The sequence below is a fragment of the Hippopotamus amphibius genome, chromosome X (genome assembly GCF_030028045.1).
Source record: "Hippopotamus amphibius kiboko isolate mHipAmp2 chromosome X, mHipAmp2.hap2, whole genome shotgun sequence".
Lineage (NCBI taxonomy): Eukaryota > Metazoa > Chordata > Mammalia > Artiodactyla > Hippopotamidae > Hippopotamus > Hippopotamus amphibius.
In genome coordinates, this window is record NC_080203.1 from 17,301,439 (window position 1) to 17,319,415 (window position 17,977).

General features: G+C 41.4%; 1 protein-coding gene across 1 annotated transcript in view; it reads right to left on the bottom strand.

Moving 5' to 3' along the window:
• Positions 1-17,977, bottom strand: part of ADGRG4 (adhesion G protein-coupled receptor G4) — an 81,935-nt gene that overhangs the window by 3,671 nt on the left and 60,287 nt on the right. The window contains exons 14-20 of the mRNA XM_057717558.1: positions 17,648-17,693; positions 15,354-15,457; positions 12,987-13,108; positions 10,633-10,901; positions 7,378-7,456; positions 4,286-4,566; positions 265-360 (exon numbers count right to left, since the gene is read on the bottom strand). Coding sequence (XP_057573541.1) covers positions 265-360; positions 4,286-4,566; positions 7,378-7,456; positions 10,633-10,901; positions 12,987-13,108; positions 15,354-15,457; positions 17,648-17,693 — 997 coding nt within the window. The remainder of the gene's footprint in view (positions 1-264; positions 361-4,285; positions 4,567-7,377; positions 7,457-10,632; positions 10,902-12,986; positions 13,109-15,353; positions 15,458-17,647; positions 17,694-17,977) is intronic.

Below are 17,977 nucleotides of genomic sequence, written 5' to 3' on the forward strand. Positions count from 1 at the left end.
GAGTTGAGACTCAGATGACAGCAAGGACAAGCAGTCCAAGGAATGTGGGCTAAAAGTGAAGCTTCACTAAGTTAAAATATGGCCCAAGTCACATCCTTCACCTGACTTCATTCATCTTCGCACAAAAGTACAAATCATTTTCCTGACATAGAAACAAGCTCCATTTGATGCTGATGTTGTATGAACTCAAGTCAGGAGACAAGTTAATCTCATCAGTTTGGAAAACCTGTTAAATTCAAAACCTTACCCCAAATGGCGTCTTACCAGTACCCAGTCGCAACCACCCGCAACAGAAAAGAAGCTGCCACTGCTCCCGCACACGCTCCTTCATCACGCAGTGGAACACAAAAATGAGGAACCCTAAGCCAGGAGAAGAAGGTCAGTCTTTTTCAGCTTCTTTCAATCACTGTCACCAATGCCTAGACTCAATCCTACCCTTGTCACCAGGAACCCCAAGGCCATTACTAGCTTTCTGAGGTCACCTTTCTAGCCTCCCTCCCAATAGCAGTGATAGCAAGGTCTTTATCAAGATTTCATGTCAACCACAGTTTTCCTCCTGGGCTGCTGTCTGTCCTAGAGCTTGAGAGATCAGGTCTGCAATGGGAACCAGCCTCTGAGATGGCTCTCAATGATGTCCACATCCTGGCATTCATATCCTCCCAGTGGTCCAGCAGTTAAGAATCCATGCTCCCAATGCAAGGGGCCTGGGTTGGATCCCAGGTCAGGGAACTAGATGCCACATGCTGCAACTAAAAGTCCACATGCCACAACTAAAGATCCCACACACGGCAATGAAAATCTCTCATGCTGCAACTACGACCCAGCACAGCCAAATAAATAAATATTTAAAAAAAAAGAATATAGCAGAAGCTATGGCATGTCACTTCCAAGATTAGGTTATAAAAGACCTTGTGCTCTGTCTCTCTCCCTCCATGCCCCAGGAAAGGATGACCCAGTTAAGATTCAGAGATGATGACAAGCTACAATGGCAATCATATTACAATATATAATGTATTAAATCAACATGTTGTACACCTTAAATTTACACAATGTTATATGTCAAATACATTTCAGATTTTAAAAAAGAGACATTAAAACTAGTGGTTACCAGCAGGGAGAGGGACGGGTAGGGGACTAAGAGGTACAAAGTAATATGTTTAAAATAAATAAGCTATAAAGGGTATATTGTGCAACACAGGGAATAGAGCCAATATTTTATAATAACTCTAAACGGAATATAACCTTTAAAACTTGTGAATCACTATATTGTATACATGTAACATATAATATTGTACAGCAACTATACTTCAATTTAAAAAAAAAGAAAGAGAAGAAAGGGGGTGTTAAATGCTCTGCCTTATGGAATGGGGAGCTGTCTCTGGGAAGTTTCAGGTAGAGGCTTGTGACTTCCTGTCACTTGATGGGAAGTTGGATTGGGAAAATCTGGGTTTCCTGGCCCCAGCACTGAGACTCTCTGATTCCAGGTGGGAGGCAGCAATCTGGAGGCTAAACGGAATGACAAGTCTCACTACCTCCCCCAAGGGCTTTATCTCCATTTGTAACCTAACAACTGTGGTGAGGAAGCCAGAGGCCTTCACTCTTTTTCTGAGCAGCAGCCACCTGGAAGGTGGTCCGGCAACCTGATGAGAGCAAACCCCAGTCTCCAAGCAGGTAAAACTCCTCCAGCTTCGGCAGGAACAAGAGGCCTTTAGTGACAACCAGCCCCTCTTACTGCTCTGATTTCCTGCATGGAGTTTAGCTAGTTCTCAGACTTAAAGGTTATTCTGTGAATTCCAATGAGCTGCCTGCCAGCTCTCCCTCTCTGCATGACAGCCTTCCTTTTTCTTTCCAATAACAGATTGATCTGCTTACTCACTAGCACATAGGCATGAGGGAAGATGTCAGGTTTTCGTCACCTGCATTTTTATTTGTGCATCCCTCCTTCAGAAATGGCTCATCAAGAACATCATTTTTTTTCACACCTGACCATAGGGCAACCCCCTTCAGCCAGAACTGCAAACTTGCGATCTGTCTTTTAAAAGGCTAATTTGTTCACTTGTTTCATTGCATTCTTGTTTTGAATATTTAGGACACGTGCGTGTGTGTGCGCGCGTGTGTGCGTGTGTATCTATGGAACTTGAGTTTGAAACTCAGAGCTCTGAAAACACCCCCTCTGCAAGATGGCATATTCTACCTTGTAGGCAGGACTAGGAACTAGGAAGGCTTGGTGCTTGATTGACATAAAGCGTATCTGACAGACGGAGACAGCCTGGCTCTGTTGATGCTGGATCTATGGGGCTTTGGTTTTTGTCCTCAGGAGATCTCTCATTAGATTCTGCATCTACTCATCCAGGCTTCCCGCTTAGAAACGACTCTCTCCTTCCACCGCGGGAATGGAGCACATGCTATTTTGCAAACACCCCTCCACCGCTTTAAGCTCTAAACTTCTTTGCTTTCTGGTTCTTTTGTCAGCTTTCCCTTTAATCCCTATTTCTATAAGGGGTTGTGTTGAGCCCAAGAGTAGCCTGGAGTTATTGCTTAGGAAGAAATCCACACAGTCACCTGGTTCTGAATCCACCTCTGTACACATTCTAGAGCTAAGGCAGCTTTGTTCTCAAAGCATCATGCTACTGAGACCAGGGTATCTCAGTGGAGGCCAGGTAAAGTCAAGAGGTGAAGTGTAGAACCATCACCAGGGCCTTGGTCAATGATCTAGGATACAAACAAGCACTGGTAGCCTCAAAGAAAACCACGTGACAGTGGTGTGGCGAGCTCCTAAAAATTCTGTCCTGACTACCAGAAGGAATAAAGATGGCATGTGGACGAAGACACCTTTTGTGTCTTTATATTCCAATCAGAATTGACTATGTAAGGTTGGTGGAATCCAGTGGGACAGAAAGTTTCGACTGATACTCTGCCTTGCTCTAAAATGAGATGGTTTTTTGAATCACAGGACTTGCTGTCAAAGAGCAAAACTTATTCTGGATTGTTCCCCGATGCCCTGCAGCACCTTGCCAATGCCTGGCCTATAATAACTGCAGAGCAACTCTTATTTCCCAAGTTTCCTCAGGGGTTAACCACAATGACAAAGGATTCTGAGGTTTTTAAAATGCCGAATCTAAAACAAAATTTTTAAATTTTTCTTCCCCCAGCAGAATTTCTCAGAGCTTATAGATGCCAATGTACACTGTGCCATTTCAAGAATGAGGGGGGTACTCTCTGCATTTCCCAGATGTCTTTGACCATAGAACTCTTTCTTGCTGAAGCACCCTTGGGACCACCAGTTCCCTGTACTCTGGTAAAAGGGTTTATTGAATGAATAAGTAGTTAGGAGCAATAGGGAGACCCTAACTCAATAGTCTGCCCAAATCAACTCATAGCCTGCCCCAGTAGCCCAAATGAACTGGGCCAAACTTGAGGATAAGAGCATGGGGTGGACTTTGAGATGCCCCGGAAATCATTCTGCATGCCTCTTCCTGCCAAGATTTTTAAACAGGCAACATCAGATTAAAATGAACAGCAGCAATTACTCAGAGGTGTATTCACCAGAGCCCTCGCTTTGACTTCTCATGCCATCTTTGGCTCACCATTTAATAACTTCATTAATCATTTACTCCTTTCACCAGAAAACAGAAAGGAGACTAAAGAGCTATAGAGTCATTAGTTTAGGATCATCGAATTCAACCAGCTATGGTGACTTTTTCAAGACTGATTTGTAGCAAAACCAAGACCAGAAACTTGGCCTCTTGCCGTGGCCCACTGCTCTTTGCTTTCCACTTTCAATCCTCCATGGCTCTACAATTTCCTAACCCGGCTCCTTCCCACAAGATGAGGATATCTAATGCAGCCAGAGTCTATGGGGTCAACAGTTTAATGTTTCCACTGTTCAGTAGTTGCTATGTTCAACCAGATTGTGCACTTCAAAATGTCAACACAAGTGTGAATCTGTACACTTACAAGCACAACGTGTTGATGCAATGAATACTGTAGGAAGTACTGCCAATCAGCGTTCCATAGAGACATGGCCAACTAGCTGGAGTTGAGTTAGCTATCTGGGTTTCTCTCTACATCCCTGAGTAAGAGACAGTGGGCTCATTTAATGAAGCCTTCACATCTAGCCAGTGTTTCTAATGGCTGCCTGTCAGTCATTGACAGCAGAGGTCTCTTGGATTATTTTTTCCTCCTTTGAAAAAATACTGAATACTGAAGGTAAGATTTTCCAAAGCAGGAAGAACTTTGATGGAGGTCTAGCTAGCCACAGAAAGTACAGAGAAGCAACAGTTACCTTGCAAAGTGTTAAAAATGGCAAAAAGATACAAGAAAATGATCCTCACAGGTCCCCAGGCAAAAAAGGCAAAGCCCCAGGTGAGGCCAAGTAAGAATGTCAGGCTGGTTGTGCCTTTGAGGTCATGCAAGATCATCTTCCGTCGAGTCTTCAGGCTTTGGGATTTCATGGAATTCAGTTGAACAAGAACAGTGCAGAACATGGAGAGATTTATCAGAAATACGAGGCAAAAATAAGCCACCACTGAGATGTAAAAGATAGGATCATCTTTAATCCAACAGCTGGAAGAGACCAAGGAGAGAAGGCCATTGTGAGGTAGAGAAACATAAACTCCTATTTTTAATCAGACTCCGAGGATCACTGAGTAAGTTTCATTTCACACGAGAACACCTAGGCCTAGAGTGTAAACCAACTTGACAGAGTTCACTCATGTTCACTGGGGGCAGAGCTGGGACCAGAACCCCAGTCTCCTGAGCCCCAGTCTGTGGTTCTTCCCAGTGTCAAGTTAAAAATCCTAGAGGATATTTCTGCTCTACACACGCAGAAACCTCTCAGTCCAATTCCCCGGGAGGCTATTCTCTTCCTCAACAGCAGAAAAACAAATTATGTATTTGCCCCCAAAGTGGCTTACACCTGAGCTTTTATTTGCAGGATAAATTCTGCTTTGCATGATAAATATCACAGTGAAAGGACATGGGTAATGACTGGCTTTTTGGAATGCTATATCGAACAGTGATAAGATCATCAGAGTTAATGAAAATGCAACAAAAAGAGGACAGCTCTAACTGTATTGCTTTCAAATATGATATTTATTTTCAACCTCCCACGACAGCTAGAGGTCTGAACTCCAAAAGGCAGCACTGGCCACTGGATCAATTAATGGCAGTTTCTACTAAAGGAGAAATATGTGGTGATTCATGTGAACAGATACTTCATCTCATAATATTTCTAATTATTACAGGCATTACCTCTGAGTTTTGAATATAGATAAGCTTCACTAATTTAACTGTGTGTCAACTTAGCTGAGATCTCTTTTCCAGAACCAGGAAAATCCCTGTGGTCATATTGTTCATGTTGGTGTGGATACTTTCATGTGTATGTGAGTTTGTGTGGGTTTGTGTGGGTTGGGGGGGTAGCATTTAATTTTCCTAATAGACTCTAATACTTAGGGTTCCCCAGACTTGTGGTTGCCAATGGGGAGTGGGTATGAGGGAGATGGATTGGGAGTTTGGGATTAGCAAATGCAAAATATTATATATATATATATATATATATATATATATATATATATAACAAAGTCACTTTACCGTACACCAGAAACTAACACAACACAATCAACTACACTTCAATAAAATAAATTTTAAAAATATTTGCATTTAATAAATATTGCTACTGCATTCCTGCATGTGCTTATTAGCCAATCTGAAGTGCAATGAATGCCCAAAATGTCTGTGGCTTATAGCAATAAAGATATTCAACCTCGTGTTCAAAACACAACAACTTAAGGTTCCCTGAATATCATCTTCAACCTTAAAAGAGGCTATAGAAAACTCTTTAAAAAAAGGCAGTGCTATACATTTCGATAGAAAATCATCCCCAAGACATATTGTTAAGTACAAAACAGTGTATATCTACTATTTGGGTGACAAAGTGTGCAAAAGAGTATCTACACAATTTCGATTGTTGGTAGTAAGAGATGCATCAAGGGGCGGAAACTAGGGAGCTGGGCGTTGGGTGTGAACTTCACTTTTCATCCTCTACCCTTTGGTACACTTGAATTTTCTCCATGTGCGTGTATTACTTCTTCAAAATGTAATTATTTTTTAAAAAGCTCTTAGAGCAGTCTGCCTCTTACTAACCAGTTCACATGAAAGGGCTCTTTTCAAGGGGAGTGGAGTTGGTTTTGTCCTGGTTTTGCTTTTGCTTTTGATCCTTGAAGAAGAATCCCCATTAGATAGACACTGGGGACCCTTTAAGTCACAAAACAAGCAAGGAGGGAGGATAGAGGAGGAGGTGAGAAGGAAGGGAAGAGAAAAGGGAGAGAAAGAAAGGATAACGAGGAATTATAATTAGAGGCATCTGCTGGCAGGGGCAATATAATTTCGATCCTCTGGAAACTGTCATCTCAATATGAAAGGTGGAGAAGTCTGGGGCTGGGGGCAACATCTCGTGCATTTGATTCCAGTCCAGTGGGAGAGGAAATCTATAGTGTAAAAGAACTTGAGAGGCTACAATACAGAGAATGGATACAGGTAAGTAAAAAACAATGCAAGGTGTAAGTAAGGTTGTGCAGTCTGATGGACTACATGGTAACGATCTACAGGCCTGTAAAAGAAGGTTCTGGAGAGGTAGAGCGACTTGAATAGCTACTCTCTGGTACCTGTGGTTGAGAGAACCAAAGAGATGGGTTTACACGTCAAAAAGAGAAAAGAAAAAAAAAGAAAGAAAAGAACAGCAACAGGACAACAAAGCTGAGTCAATCTACAAAGGAAAGTGGTGGAGTCTCCTTCAGGGCAGACCTTTACTCATTGAAATATAAAAATGTTTTCCAACCCATTTCAGTGTTTCTTTATAGTGGCCGCCCCAACTCCTAAGTTCTGCGAGCTTTCTAATCATGATGGCTGCCAGATGTCTATGTCGATTTCTTCTGTTTTCTTGCATTGTATTTACATCGTTATATTCCCATTCAATAAATGTGAGAGCTCTTTACCAGCCAAAAATTAGAGAAATAACCAAACTAATTAATTAATAATCGCTGCCAGATATGTAGCATTTACCAAGGAACAGGCCACACGCTGAGCACTTTATATACATGGTGTCATTTTAATCTGCACCAAACACTGAGAGCAAACATTATTATCTCCGTGTTCCAGAGGAGAAAATGGAAGGAAGAGGTAAAGTAAGTTGACCAAGGTCGTATGGAGCCCAGACACACAACCATTATATCAGTGTGCCCACGACTCTGTTAGGGTAAAAAGGCTGACACCGATTTCCTCCCTGAAGCCAATGTCAAGACCAAACCCCAGGCCAGGAACACCTCACCTGACGGTCAAGAGCATCACCATCGGAGAAGCGGAAATGCTGGTACTTACAATGGAGTCGTTGAGCTCAGAGTCCCATACAGATCTTTTTTCACACTGAGTATGATCGCCACCACGATTGCTGGAATTCCTAGAGTGAGGAAGCAAGCCAAAGGCATCCCATTAGGAAGCGGGAGAGAGCTCCTGATCAATGGTTGTTGGTGCTGATACATTAAGACACTGTTTAAATGAGCCACAGATGTGCAGGCATCAAAATACCATTGTTTGCAAAATGGTTGTGAATTCTTCCAAGTTAAACATTTCTAGGAGTTCTCCAATCTGCTAAACTAAACAGCGTGCCAATGGCTCCAATACAACACCCGCTGGTTATTAAAATAGCACAAGTGCCAAAAATCAACTTGGCGATAAAAGTATCTAGTTCACAGGAATGCAAGTTTGCATCAAGCATTTCTTAGAGGATTGGCTGCCAATCTGTCTCCCTTTCAATACTGCCCGTTAGTTCCTGGTCTCTTTTTGTCTAGGTCACTTTGGAGGAAGGGCACAGACAATCAGCTGCAGCCTTCAGTGCTTTTCTGACACGGGGCCTGTTTCCACACTCGTTACCAGTTTGACATTTTGACTAGATCGACCAGTTAACGACCAGTCAATTCAGCCCGAGTATAATAAAGCAATCAGTTCAGTCAAAGTGGTCAAACGTGACGTGAGTATAGACACAGGGTTTAAAAATCCAATTACATGTACATTTGCAAAACTCAAATGATTTCTTTCTTTCTCACAATGTATTTCTCCTAAACTAGGGGCATAACACCCGCACACATATTACGGGTTTCTAAGACACTTTCCAAAGTGGTTTCAAACCCCAGAATGCCAAGCATCTTGAGAAATCCTCCATTGTCCTATCCTGTGATTAGCAGGACAATCCCTTCTGATCTGTTTGTGGCACACCTAGCACAGGGCCCAGCACGAAGTAGATTAAAAAAATACCTGTTGGAGGCTGGAAGGGAGGGATGGAGGGAGGCCTCACATGTAAGAAGAAAGTTGTGAGACGGTCCCCAAGCTGTGTTTACACTTTGATAATTAAAACAAAAAAGATGCCTACTGGTTATTACAAAATGTGGACAAATAAATCTACAGCCTTGGACAGGGATTTAAATAAGTAATAAAACCTTTTCAACAGGCTGCTTTGGCATTAGGAACACAGAACTTCCAACATAAACAGAGGCTACTATTTATTTTCCTTACAGTTGATTGCATTGGTCTAATATTGAAATCCTCTGAGACTCCCTGTAGTGGGCCAGCTCTGCACTGGCTCCCTGGCCAGCCTTGCAGGGATCCAGAGGTCGAGCAGGAGAAGGCTTGAACCACAGCTGATCTGAATTTTGGTGGAATGCCTTGTGACCCTCTACAAATTCGAGAAGACGAAGCAGGCCTGTGAGGAGACGCTCTGCGGCCATCTCTTACGCTTCTCCCCAGTTCCTCTGGAAGGCTGTCATGATGCAGTTTCTCACTGCCTCCTGGGCTCTGAGGAGGTGTGGGGCTTCGCACCCCGCCCCCTCAGAACACAGCTGCACCATCAAAACCGCGGAGCTTCACTTGAGAGCTGGCTCCTCAGCAGTAGGGAATCACCCAGCCATCTGTTCCCTTTTGTTTGGGTGTCGTTCTTTATAGTGTGGGGGACAGAGACCTGGGAGCTGGCACCTTTAGCTCCTTGTCTTTTCACTGTCTATATAAGTCATCAACTGAGTCTGAAAGCGGCTCGTTGTATCCGTACTGGTTGAGCCAGTCAGGCATTCACCTTGGCTTGGCCTTGGCTTGGGTGCGTATTTGACACCCTCAACTTTTTCCTGCCCCCGAGTACCAAGCCTTAGCCTTGCCTGCCTCCCCCCTGCCCCCCAGCAAGTGTGTGTGGAATGCGCAGATCAAGGAGATGAGAAGCCAGCCCTGGGGAATACCAACATGGAAGGAGCAGGTGAAGGAGGAAGTATTGGAGGAGGAAGCCGAGAATGAGTGATGCTGGGGGATCGAGTGCTACTTCCAGCCGCCGCACAGTTAGCCAGATGTGGGTTATCCACCTTCTGGATTATTCATGAAGCCTCTTCCACAACATTTTTCAATCTTCCAGTTGACTCGAGGTGAGGGTCGCCAGGCATAAAGGCGAGTGTATTGACTGCTTTTGGCTTTGTATTTCTGACGGGTTCCAAAGTATATTAAAACCATTTTTTAGATCATGCTTTGTTTAGCATTTGCCTGTCTCTGCTCCCCACATTAGCATGGGTAATAGCACTAACTGTGTATCCAAAGAAAGCATGTACTATGTTAATGAACTCATTAAAAGGATGAGTAGCTAATTGGGAAGCTACGGTCTTCACAAAGCAGTGGAACATAAAATCTATCTTCCCAGGTAGCCTATGCATCCCACTTAATATACATCTCCTACGGATCCAACACATTTTCTGAATCCCAAATCCGGTTCGAGTAGGCAAGGGGTGCAAAAGAGCTGAGTTGTCCATGTCAGTTAGAAATACAGGAAAGCCAACCAATGAAGTGTCATTTAAATTAGGAACTATTCATGCTGAGTTCCTCCCCGGCTTCTTCTACAGGGCAGCAGAATGGCGACAGTCACGAGGTATGGTGCGAATCGGGGCATGTCTGGGCCAGCACCCTCTCACATCTTGAAAGTCTTTCCCCTGGCCTTTAAACAATATGACTAGATCTTAGAGGTCAAAGTCCAAACTATGGAGACAGACTCCTTGGTCCAAATCCCAGTTCTGCCACTTACCAGCCGTGTAAATTCTGGCAAATTATGTAATCTCTTTGTGCCTCAGTGTCCTCCTCTCTTAAATGAGAATAATGATGAAACCTTTCCCATAGAAGTATTATGAAGATGAAATGAGTATGAGACACTTAGATTAAATGAGACACTTCAAACCGTGTCGGGCACACAGAGCGCTACCTCAGTGTTGGCTATCGTATCTGTGTGTGTTTGTTGGGATTGTAACTTGAGTAAAGGGAAGGATAAAAACCGACAGGCCCACTACTGTAGATCCAGCATTTAGCAGTGCACACAAGCAGCTGCTCAGTAAATATGTGTGGACCAATAACCTCACCATAGAGGTTAAAAGTTGAATTTATAGAGCAATACAGACAGAAAAAGAAGTGCCCACCCAAACACCAATGAGTCAATCCTTAACTCCTTACCTGTGATAATAACAGAATTTGGTCCCAAATCATTCGTCTAATGGAGCTAGAATTAGACACACACAGGCTTGAAACAGAGACATCAAGGATGATGGCAGATATACTTACCCCAACCAACTAGACAAAATTTAAGGATATAATTGGGAATGTATATGTTGAAGACTTTGACTAAAGCAAAATACATGTGGACCGCCTCCAGGCCCATCCAAGTCAAAGACACGAGCAGGAAGTAATGAAGTGCCGCAGCGGCTGTGATACAAAGGCCCAATTTCTGAAATGATGATGACCAGGAATTGACCAGAAATACCAGGTTTAGCATCAGTAGTGCTGTGCACAGGTTGATGAGGATTTTGGAAGGATAATCTTTTCGAAGTTTGCTAAAGGAAAAGGCACAATGTTAGGTAGGGTCTCTGTTTTTCATCAAGCATTGCCATGTTTTATCTGCATAATAAGTGAAAGAACAAAAGAACTGCCTATTAAAATTAAATTATTCCTATTACCTTATATGCACTGAATTTTCGAGTCCCCCGCCCTCGTTCCCTCTTATACTTTCCAAGTAGAGTCAAAGTATTTTAAATATGGTGACCTTCACTGACAGGAATAATAATAGCCTCTCTCAGCTAAGCAGTCCCCCTTTTTTCTGTTTCTTTTTCTCTTTTGAAGAGAAGGAAGGAAAGAGTTTCCTGGATACCACAATTCTACCATCACTCCTTCAGTAAGCTCAAGGCTGGATCTACATATGACCATATGACCAAATAGTAGGATGACTATGGAAACCATTTCAAGTAGCTACTTGGGTATTTTCAAAGATCCAGCTATTTGGCATCATGGAAATATGACCTTAAGTTTCACTAAGTGATCACAATTGTACTTTGTGAAAACTGAGTCTGTATTTTCCAAATTAAAAAAAATCTTTCCCTTTGATTTTTTTCATTTCTATTAAATGTCTATCTATTTAAATTTTGCACTTTTCACTTTGTGTGTATGTGGGTTTTTTAAATAGTAAAGTACACAAGTCCTAAGAATGCAACTCAATGAATCTTTACAAATGAATACACCCACGGAACCACCACACAGATCAAGAGATAGAATGTTTTCAGCATCTCAGAAAGCTCCCTCATTCCTTCTCCCATTCAATACCCTCCACTAGAGGTAACCAATAGTTTAACTTCTATCTGCATAGATTTAGTTTTGCCTGTACTTGGAACTTCATATGAATGGAACCATACAGCATGTTCTCTTCTTTTTCTTACTTTCTTTGCTCAACTCTCTGCCTTTGAGATTTAGATATTACGCTATATTGTGTAGAAGTACAGTTGAGCCTTGAACAATGTGGGAGTTAGGGGCACTGACCCTCCAAGCAGTCAAAAGTCCTTATATAACTTATGGTTTTCCCTCCTCCTTATCCACGATTCTGTATCCTCAGATTCAGTCAGCCTCGAATCATGCAGGCCTGTAGTATTTACTATTGAAAAAATCTGCATATGAGAACCCACACAGTTCAAACCCGTGTTGTTCAAGGGCCAACTGTAGTTTATTTATTTTTATGAATATACTACAAATTATTCAACCAGTCAACTGTTAATGTATATTGGGGTTTTTTTTTTTTTTTTTGCAATTTGGGGCCACTATAAGTGAAGCTGCTGTGAATATTCTTGTATATATCTTTCAGTGGACATACAATCATTTCTCCTTAAGAGTGAAATTTCTGGGTCAACAGCTAGGTGGATATTTATCTTTAGTAAGTATTGCCAAAGAATTTTCCAAAGTGTCTGTGCCATTTGTAGTTTTCCACATTCTTGTTGGCCTTTGCTACTTTCAGTATTTTTAATTTTAGCCATTCTGGTGGGTGCACAGAAGTGTAATTGTGGTTTTGATTAGCATTTTTCTGATGAGTAATGATTTTGAGAACCTTGTTACATGCTCGTTAGCCATTTGGGTAGGGGTTAGGACTAGGCATGGATATCTTCTTTGTGAGGTGCCTGTACAAGTCTTTTGCCCATTTTTAACTGTATTATCTTTCTTTTGCTTTTCACTTTGTAGTTTTTATGTATTCTGCATACGTCCTTTGTCAGATATATGCATTGTGAATATCTTCTCCCAATCTGTGGTTTGTCTTTTCACTATTTTCATAGTATCTTTTGATGTAAAAAAGTTCTTAATTTTAATGAAGTCCAATTTATCAACTTTTTCTTTTATGGTTATTGTTTTTCTATCCTGTTAGAGATATCTTTTCCTATCTCAACGCTCTTGCTTTTTAAAAAATTCAATTACAATCTTTCTTTTTTCCAGAGGGGCCTTGGTTGTTTTTAAACTGCCCACTTCATAATCTAATGGATCTGACCTCTCCCTATTGTGATGAATAAGGACCTTTTTGTGAAATTAACATGAAATTAACAAGGTTATGCCAATAACATCCATCAAACCAAACTGAACTTAAGAATAAGACTCTACCAACTTACTGAAAAGCTATGTATGTCACTATCGCAACGCCCAGGAAAATGGAGGAGATTCCACATCCGATGTATGTTATAAGCACTAATATCCGTTCATTCACTGCATCCACTGCAGACCTGGATAAATCCTAGGGAATGCAATGTGTTGTATTTTATACATTCACCAGGGCAAGTTAATGGTAAAACGCTTCCAGCGCTAACAGGAGGTTCCCAGGATGTACAGCATCTCTGTCAAAGCTCTTATAAAACCGGAGTATGTAGATGGATATACAATAAGACTATATATTGTTTGTTGAGTATGCCTAGTGCAACTTACTGTGTGTAGGGCATGGAAAGCCATCAACAGCACTGGAAGAATATTTAGTCCTTGGTTTTATTGTCATTAACATGTTCCATACTTCAAATATAACCAAACTAATTAGATGTGAATTGGGGATATAAAGTGAATTATTATCTGAACTGAGCATCCCAAAACACTGCACAGAAATCAAAAAATGTTCCTTTCCCTCAGACCTTAAATAATTTTCATAAAATTAAGAGACAAAATGGGCCTTAGAGATAACATAAACCAGTGGCTTCTTAACCTAAGGACCATAAAAGACCTGAAATGGTATGCAAAATTATTTGAATATATGTATGCATCATTCTGGGAAGATGGTCCATAGCTTTCATCAGATGGTAATGGAGCTTTGTGACTCATAAAAGATTAAGAAGCACTGGTCTTCTCTGGTAGTTCTCAACTGGACACAATTTTGTCCCTACCCGGGACATGTGGCTATGTCTGGAGACATTTTTGGTTGTCACAACTGGAGATGGTGCTACTGGCATCTAGTGGGTAGAAGCCAGGAATGCTGCTAAACATCCTAGAATGCACAAAACAGCACCCACAACAAAGAATTATTTGGCTCAGAATAGCAATAGTGCTGAGGTTAAGAAACCTTGGTCTACTCCAATCTTTCACATTTCAGAAGAAAATTCAAGGTCCAAACAAGTGAAATAATCTGACCAAGATCACATAGATAGTGACAGAGCTGGAATGTGGGCCCTGGTCTTTTGACTCATGCTGTAATGTTTTAACTAATTTGGAGGAAGGTAAACAAAATTCTTACAGTTCAACAAAGATCAATGGAGCATCTCTTATTTGTTGAATAGATATGATAAAAAAAAAGACATATAAAACAGACTCTCGGCCTTCAAGGAGCTTACCATTAGCAGAAGAAACAACTCATACACAACACATTCAGATACCAGTATATAATATACACAATAGAGCAACTTAGGAGAACTAAGAAAGTACTCAAGGGTGGGTAGAGAAGAAGGAAACACATTTAAGAGCCATTCTGAAGGAAAATTCATCCACTTCCAATGTTAGGGAGGACCACAGGAAACGAAGGAGAGAAGGGTTAATAATGACTCCGAGGTTCTAAGCCTGAATTGGTCAGATAACTCTTCTTTGGTGAAGCACCGCAAGTATTAAAAAATATATCTTGGGACTCCCCTGGTGGTGCAGTGGTAAAGAATCCACCTGCCAATGCAGGGGACATGGGTTCAAGCCCTGCTCCAGGAAGATCCCACATGCCACGGAGCAACTAAGCCCGTGTACCACAACTACTGAGCCCACGTGTCTAGAGCCCCTGCTCCGCAACAAGAGAAGCCACCGTAATGAGAAGCCTGCAACGAAGACAAAATGCTGCCAAAAAAAAAAATCTTTCCTATACTGCAATTAGACAATAAATATTAAAATTTCACATTTTAATTGGAAGCAATCCTACTTCCATCAATTTGTTCTACAGAAATACTTATACAAATATTAGAAGACAAACAAAAATGTGTATTACAGCATTGTTCATAATGGAGAAAAGCAGTAACAATTCATGCCTACCTATAGGGGATTGGTTAAATTCATTGTGTAAAATCCACACGAGGGAATACTATAAAAGAATTTTAAAAAATTTAAGTAGATGGATATGTATTTGCCTGAAACGTGTCCAATATTTATTGTTAGGTGAAAAGCAAGTGGTAAAAACTGTATGAATAATTTGATCCCATTTTTATAAAACAAAAACATATTAATATACACGCAGGAAAAGAATCTGAAAGAATATACATAAAGGTGTTAAAGGTGGTGATCTATTGGGAGGTGGATCATAGGGATCTTTTCTGTAATGTTTGGATTTTGACGAGCAGGCATTAATTTTACAAGGAGAAAAATAAGTATTTGTTTCAGTTTGCTCTACTTTGAATGAACAAGGTGGGGGCTTTTTTCCACTTGCATGCCACTTCTCCATAACTTAGTTCACACATATATTCTTGGTCTGCAATCTAATAAAAGTTGTCAAAATTCTATCAAGGAGTGATTAAGAAACGACTTACCATTAAGACTCCAAAATGGGTGAGGTGGTCACACTGACAGATTGTGTAATTTACGTTTGTTTCCTTTACTTTGCAGCCTGATGAATTCCATCCACCTTGCCCATCTGCAAGTGACAGAAGGGAATTTCAAAGCAATTTTGTTTTTCTCAGAAATGTTTAACTTTTCATTATATGTACCTCTCCAACATGTGCTATAATTAGTATTGTTTGTTAAGACAGCAGGAGAGTGGTATAATTGAACACTGAAATTAAATTAAGTCTAATAGGCGAAATTGACTTGCACGGGACTTCGTAAATGGCATAACTTCTTTGGTTCTCACTTTCCCTGTTCTTCCACAGACTAGGACAGACTCCAATGATGAACAGTCCTGCCACCATGCTGGAATGACAGAGTAAGGACTGTTTTTTCAAGTAGCACAAAGAGGAAACAGGTAGATCTAGAACTTTTTGAAAGACGTGAGCTATGGAATATAGGCTGACACGTGGGCCTCCTCCGTCGGACTGGAATAAACATCCGAAACAACCAGTTCAACCCAGAATTCAAGTGGTCTCAAGTGCTCTGCATTCAAGTCAGATCATGGTCTGGAACTCCTTAGGGCCAATTAAAGCCTCTGGTCTACTTAACACCTGCCTAGCTTCTCACTCCTAAGCATATTCAGGGTTCTAGAACTAACCCACATACCTTGAGAACCTGTAGATCTTGGGTACTAGACCAAATTTAGAGTAAAACCTTCAGAATAGTACTAGACCAGAGGGGCTATTCTAAGGCAGGCAGCTAAGTGTGGTCCAAATTTGTCCATCCAGGATAATGCCAATAGATTCCAGAAGTTCTGTATCCATGGACAGAGGGGTGGGGGCAAAAGATGACCTGGGAGGAGCCCAGCAACGGGCATTAATGAACACACAGACCAACTTACTGAGGCTGAGGGGGACAAAGCTTATCATTTTATGGAAATCTTTTCCTGGGCGACTAGGAGGACCAGAAAAGGACAGTGCTATCTCTGTTGTAAGAAAGCAGTAGTATTCCCACATCCTAGGGAGTTGAATGGGAAGCGAATTTCCCCCTTTTTCCCCAGGATTCCAAGGATACTAAAAAAAGAAAAGTCCTAGGCAGAGCTTCCACAGGTGGAAGAACTGATCCCAGAGCCACTCCTGGCATTCCAGGGGCAATTGCTTCTGTGTGGGAATTCCCTGAGATTTGGCTATATCCCTGGAGATTTCAATGGCAATGGCAAGCTTAAGAGGAACCCATTCAGCAATCCCCTTCCACAACCCCTTCTCTCTTGTTTTAAAATTTTTTCATTGGTGTGTAGTTGATTTACAATGTTGTGTTAATTTCTGCCATACAGCAAAGTGAACTAGTTATACATATACATATAAACACTCTTTTTTAGGTTCTTTTCCGATATAGGTCATTACAGAGTGTTGAGTAGAGTTCCTTGTGCTATGCAGCAGGTTCTTATTAGTTGTCTATTTTATATCTAGTAGTGTGTATATGTCAATCCCAACCTCCCAATTCATCGCCACCCCCCACCCCGCTTTCCTCCCTGGTAACCATAAGTTTGTTTTCTACATCCGTGACTCTACTTCTGCTTTGTAACTAAGTTCATTTGTACCCTTTTTTTAGATTCCACATATAAGCGATATTATATGACATTTATCTTTCTCTGTCTGACTTACTTCACTCGGTACGACAATTTCCAGGTCCATTCATGTTGCTTCAAATGGCATTATTCCCACGACCCCTTCTCTTATGGTCCCCAAAGACTCCTACCCGGCTATGCAGGAAGTGCCCTTTGAGACCAATCAGAAAGTCTTACCCCCTCCATGAAAAGATTAAAAAGATTCAAGCCCCTAGAGAGTAAATGGAGCATCCAAGGTCACACTGTCAATGCAGAGGAGAAGGAAAAATGGAAGGAGACAGTAGACGTGGCAAATCTCATAGGAAAGACAGATAAAGAGCCAGATTTTCAATCCTTAACTTTCCTCAAACAGCTCAAGGCTGCCCTGCACTGGGTCTTCCAACTTTCTTTCTTCCAGCTTGCTAAGTTGTGCAATTTTTTTCTAATCTCCAAATAAGTCTCTTCTCAGAAAGAAAATTAAAAAAAAAACTCCCATGCCCTAGTTAGATATGAAACTCATATTTGTATCTTGGTCATTCAGAGTTCCCTGTAGGGTCTGAAAAGACAGTAGCTTCAGTACAACTTGCTTCATGTAACTGCCAAATAGCAACATGGTCAGGGGCAAAGTCTCATTTAGAACCAAAGCCAAAGCTTGCTAAGAAAAATACTTACTGTTATTCCCAAAGTCCCAAAAGGCACACTGAACTTGATCATAATTCTAGAAAAAAGAAAAATAAGAGATAAATACCTTGCCTTGTGATCATTACCATACAATGACCATTATGCACGTGTTTTCTTCTTGATATTTTCTCAAACAGTAGACACACACACACACACACACACGGACCATTTGTGAGTTGGTTTTAGAACGAACCCCAAGTATCTTGGGGTTTACAAATGAGAAAACAACATGTTACTGCTGCATGGTGATCTGGTATGTGTCGTTTAAAGTATTTGGTGGGACTTCCTAGATGGCGCAGTGGGTAAGAGTCCGCCTGCCAA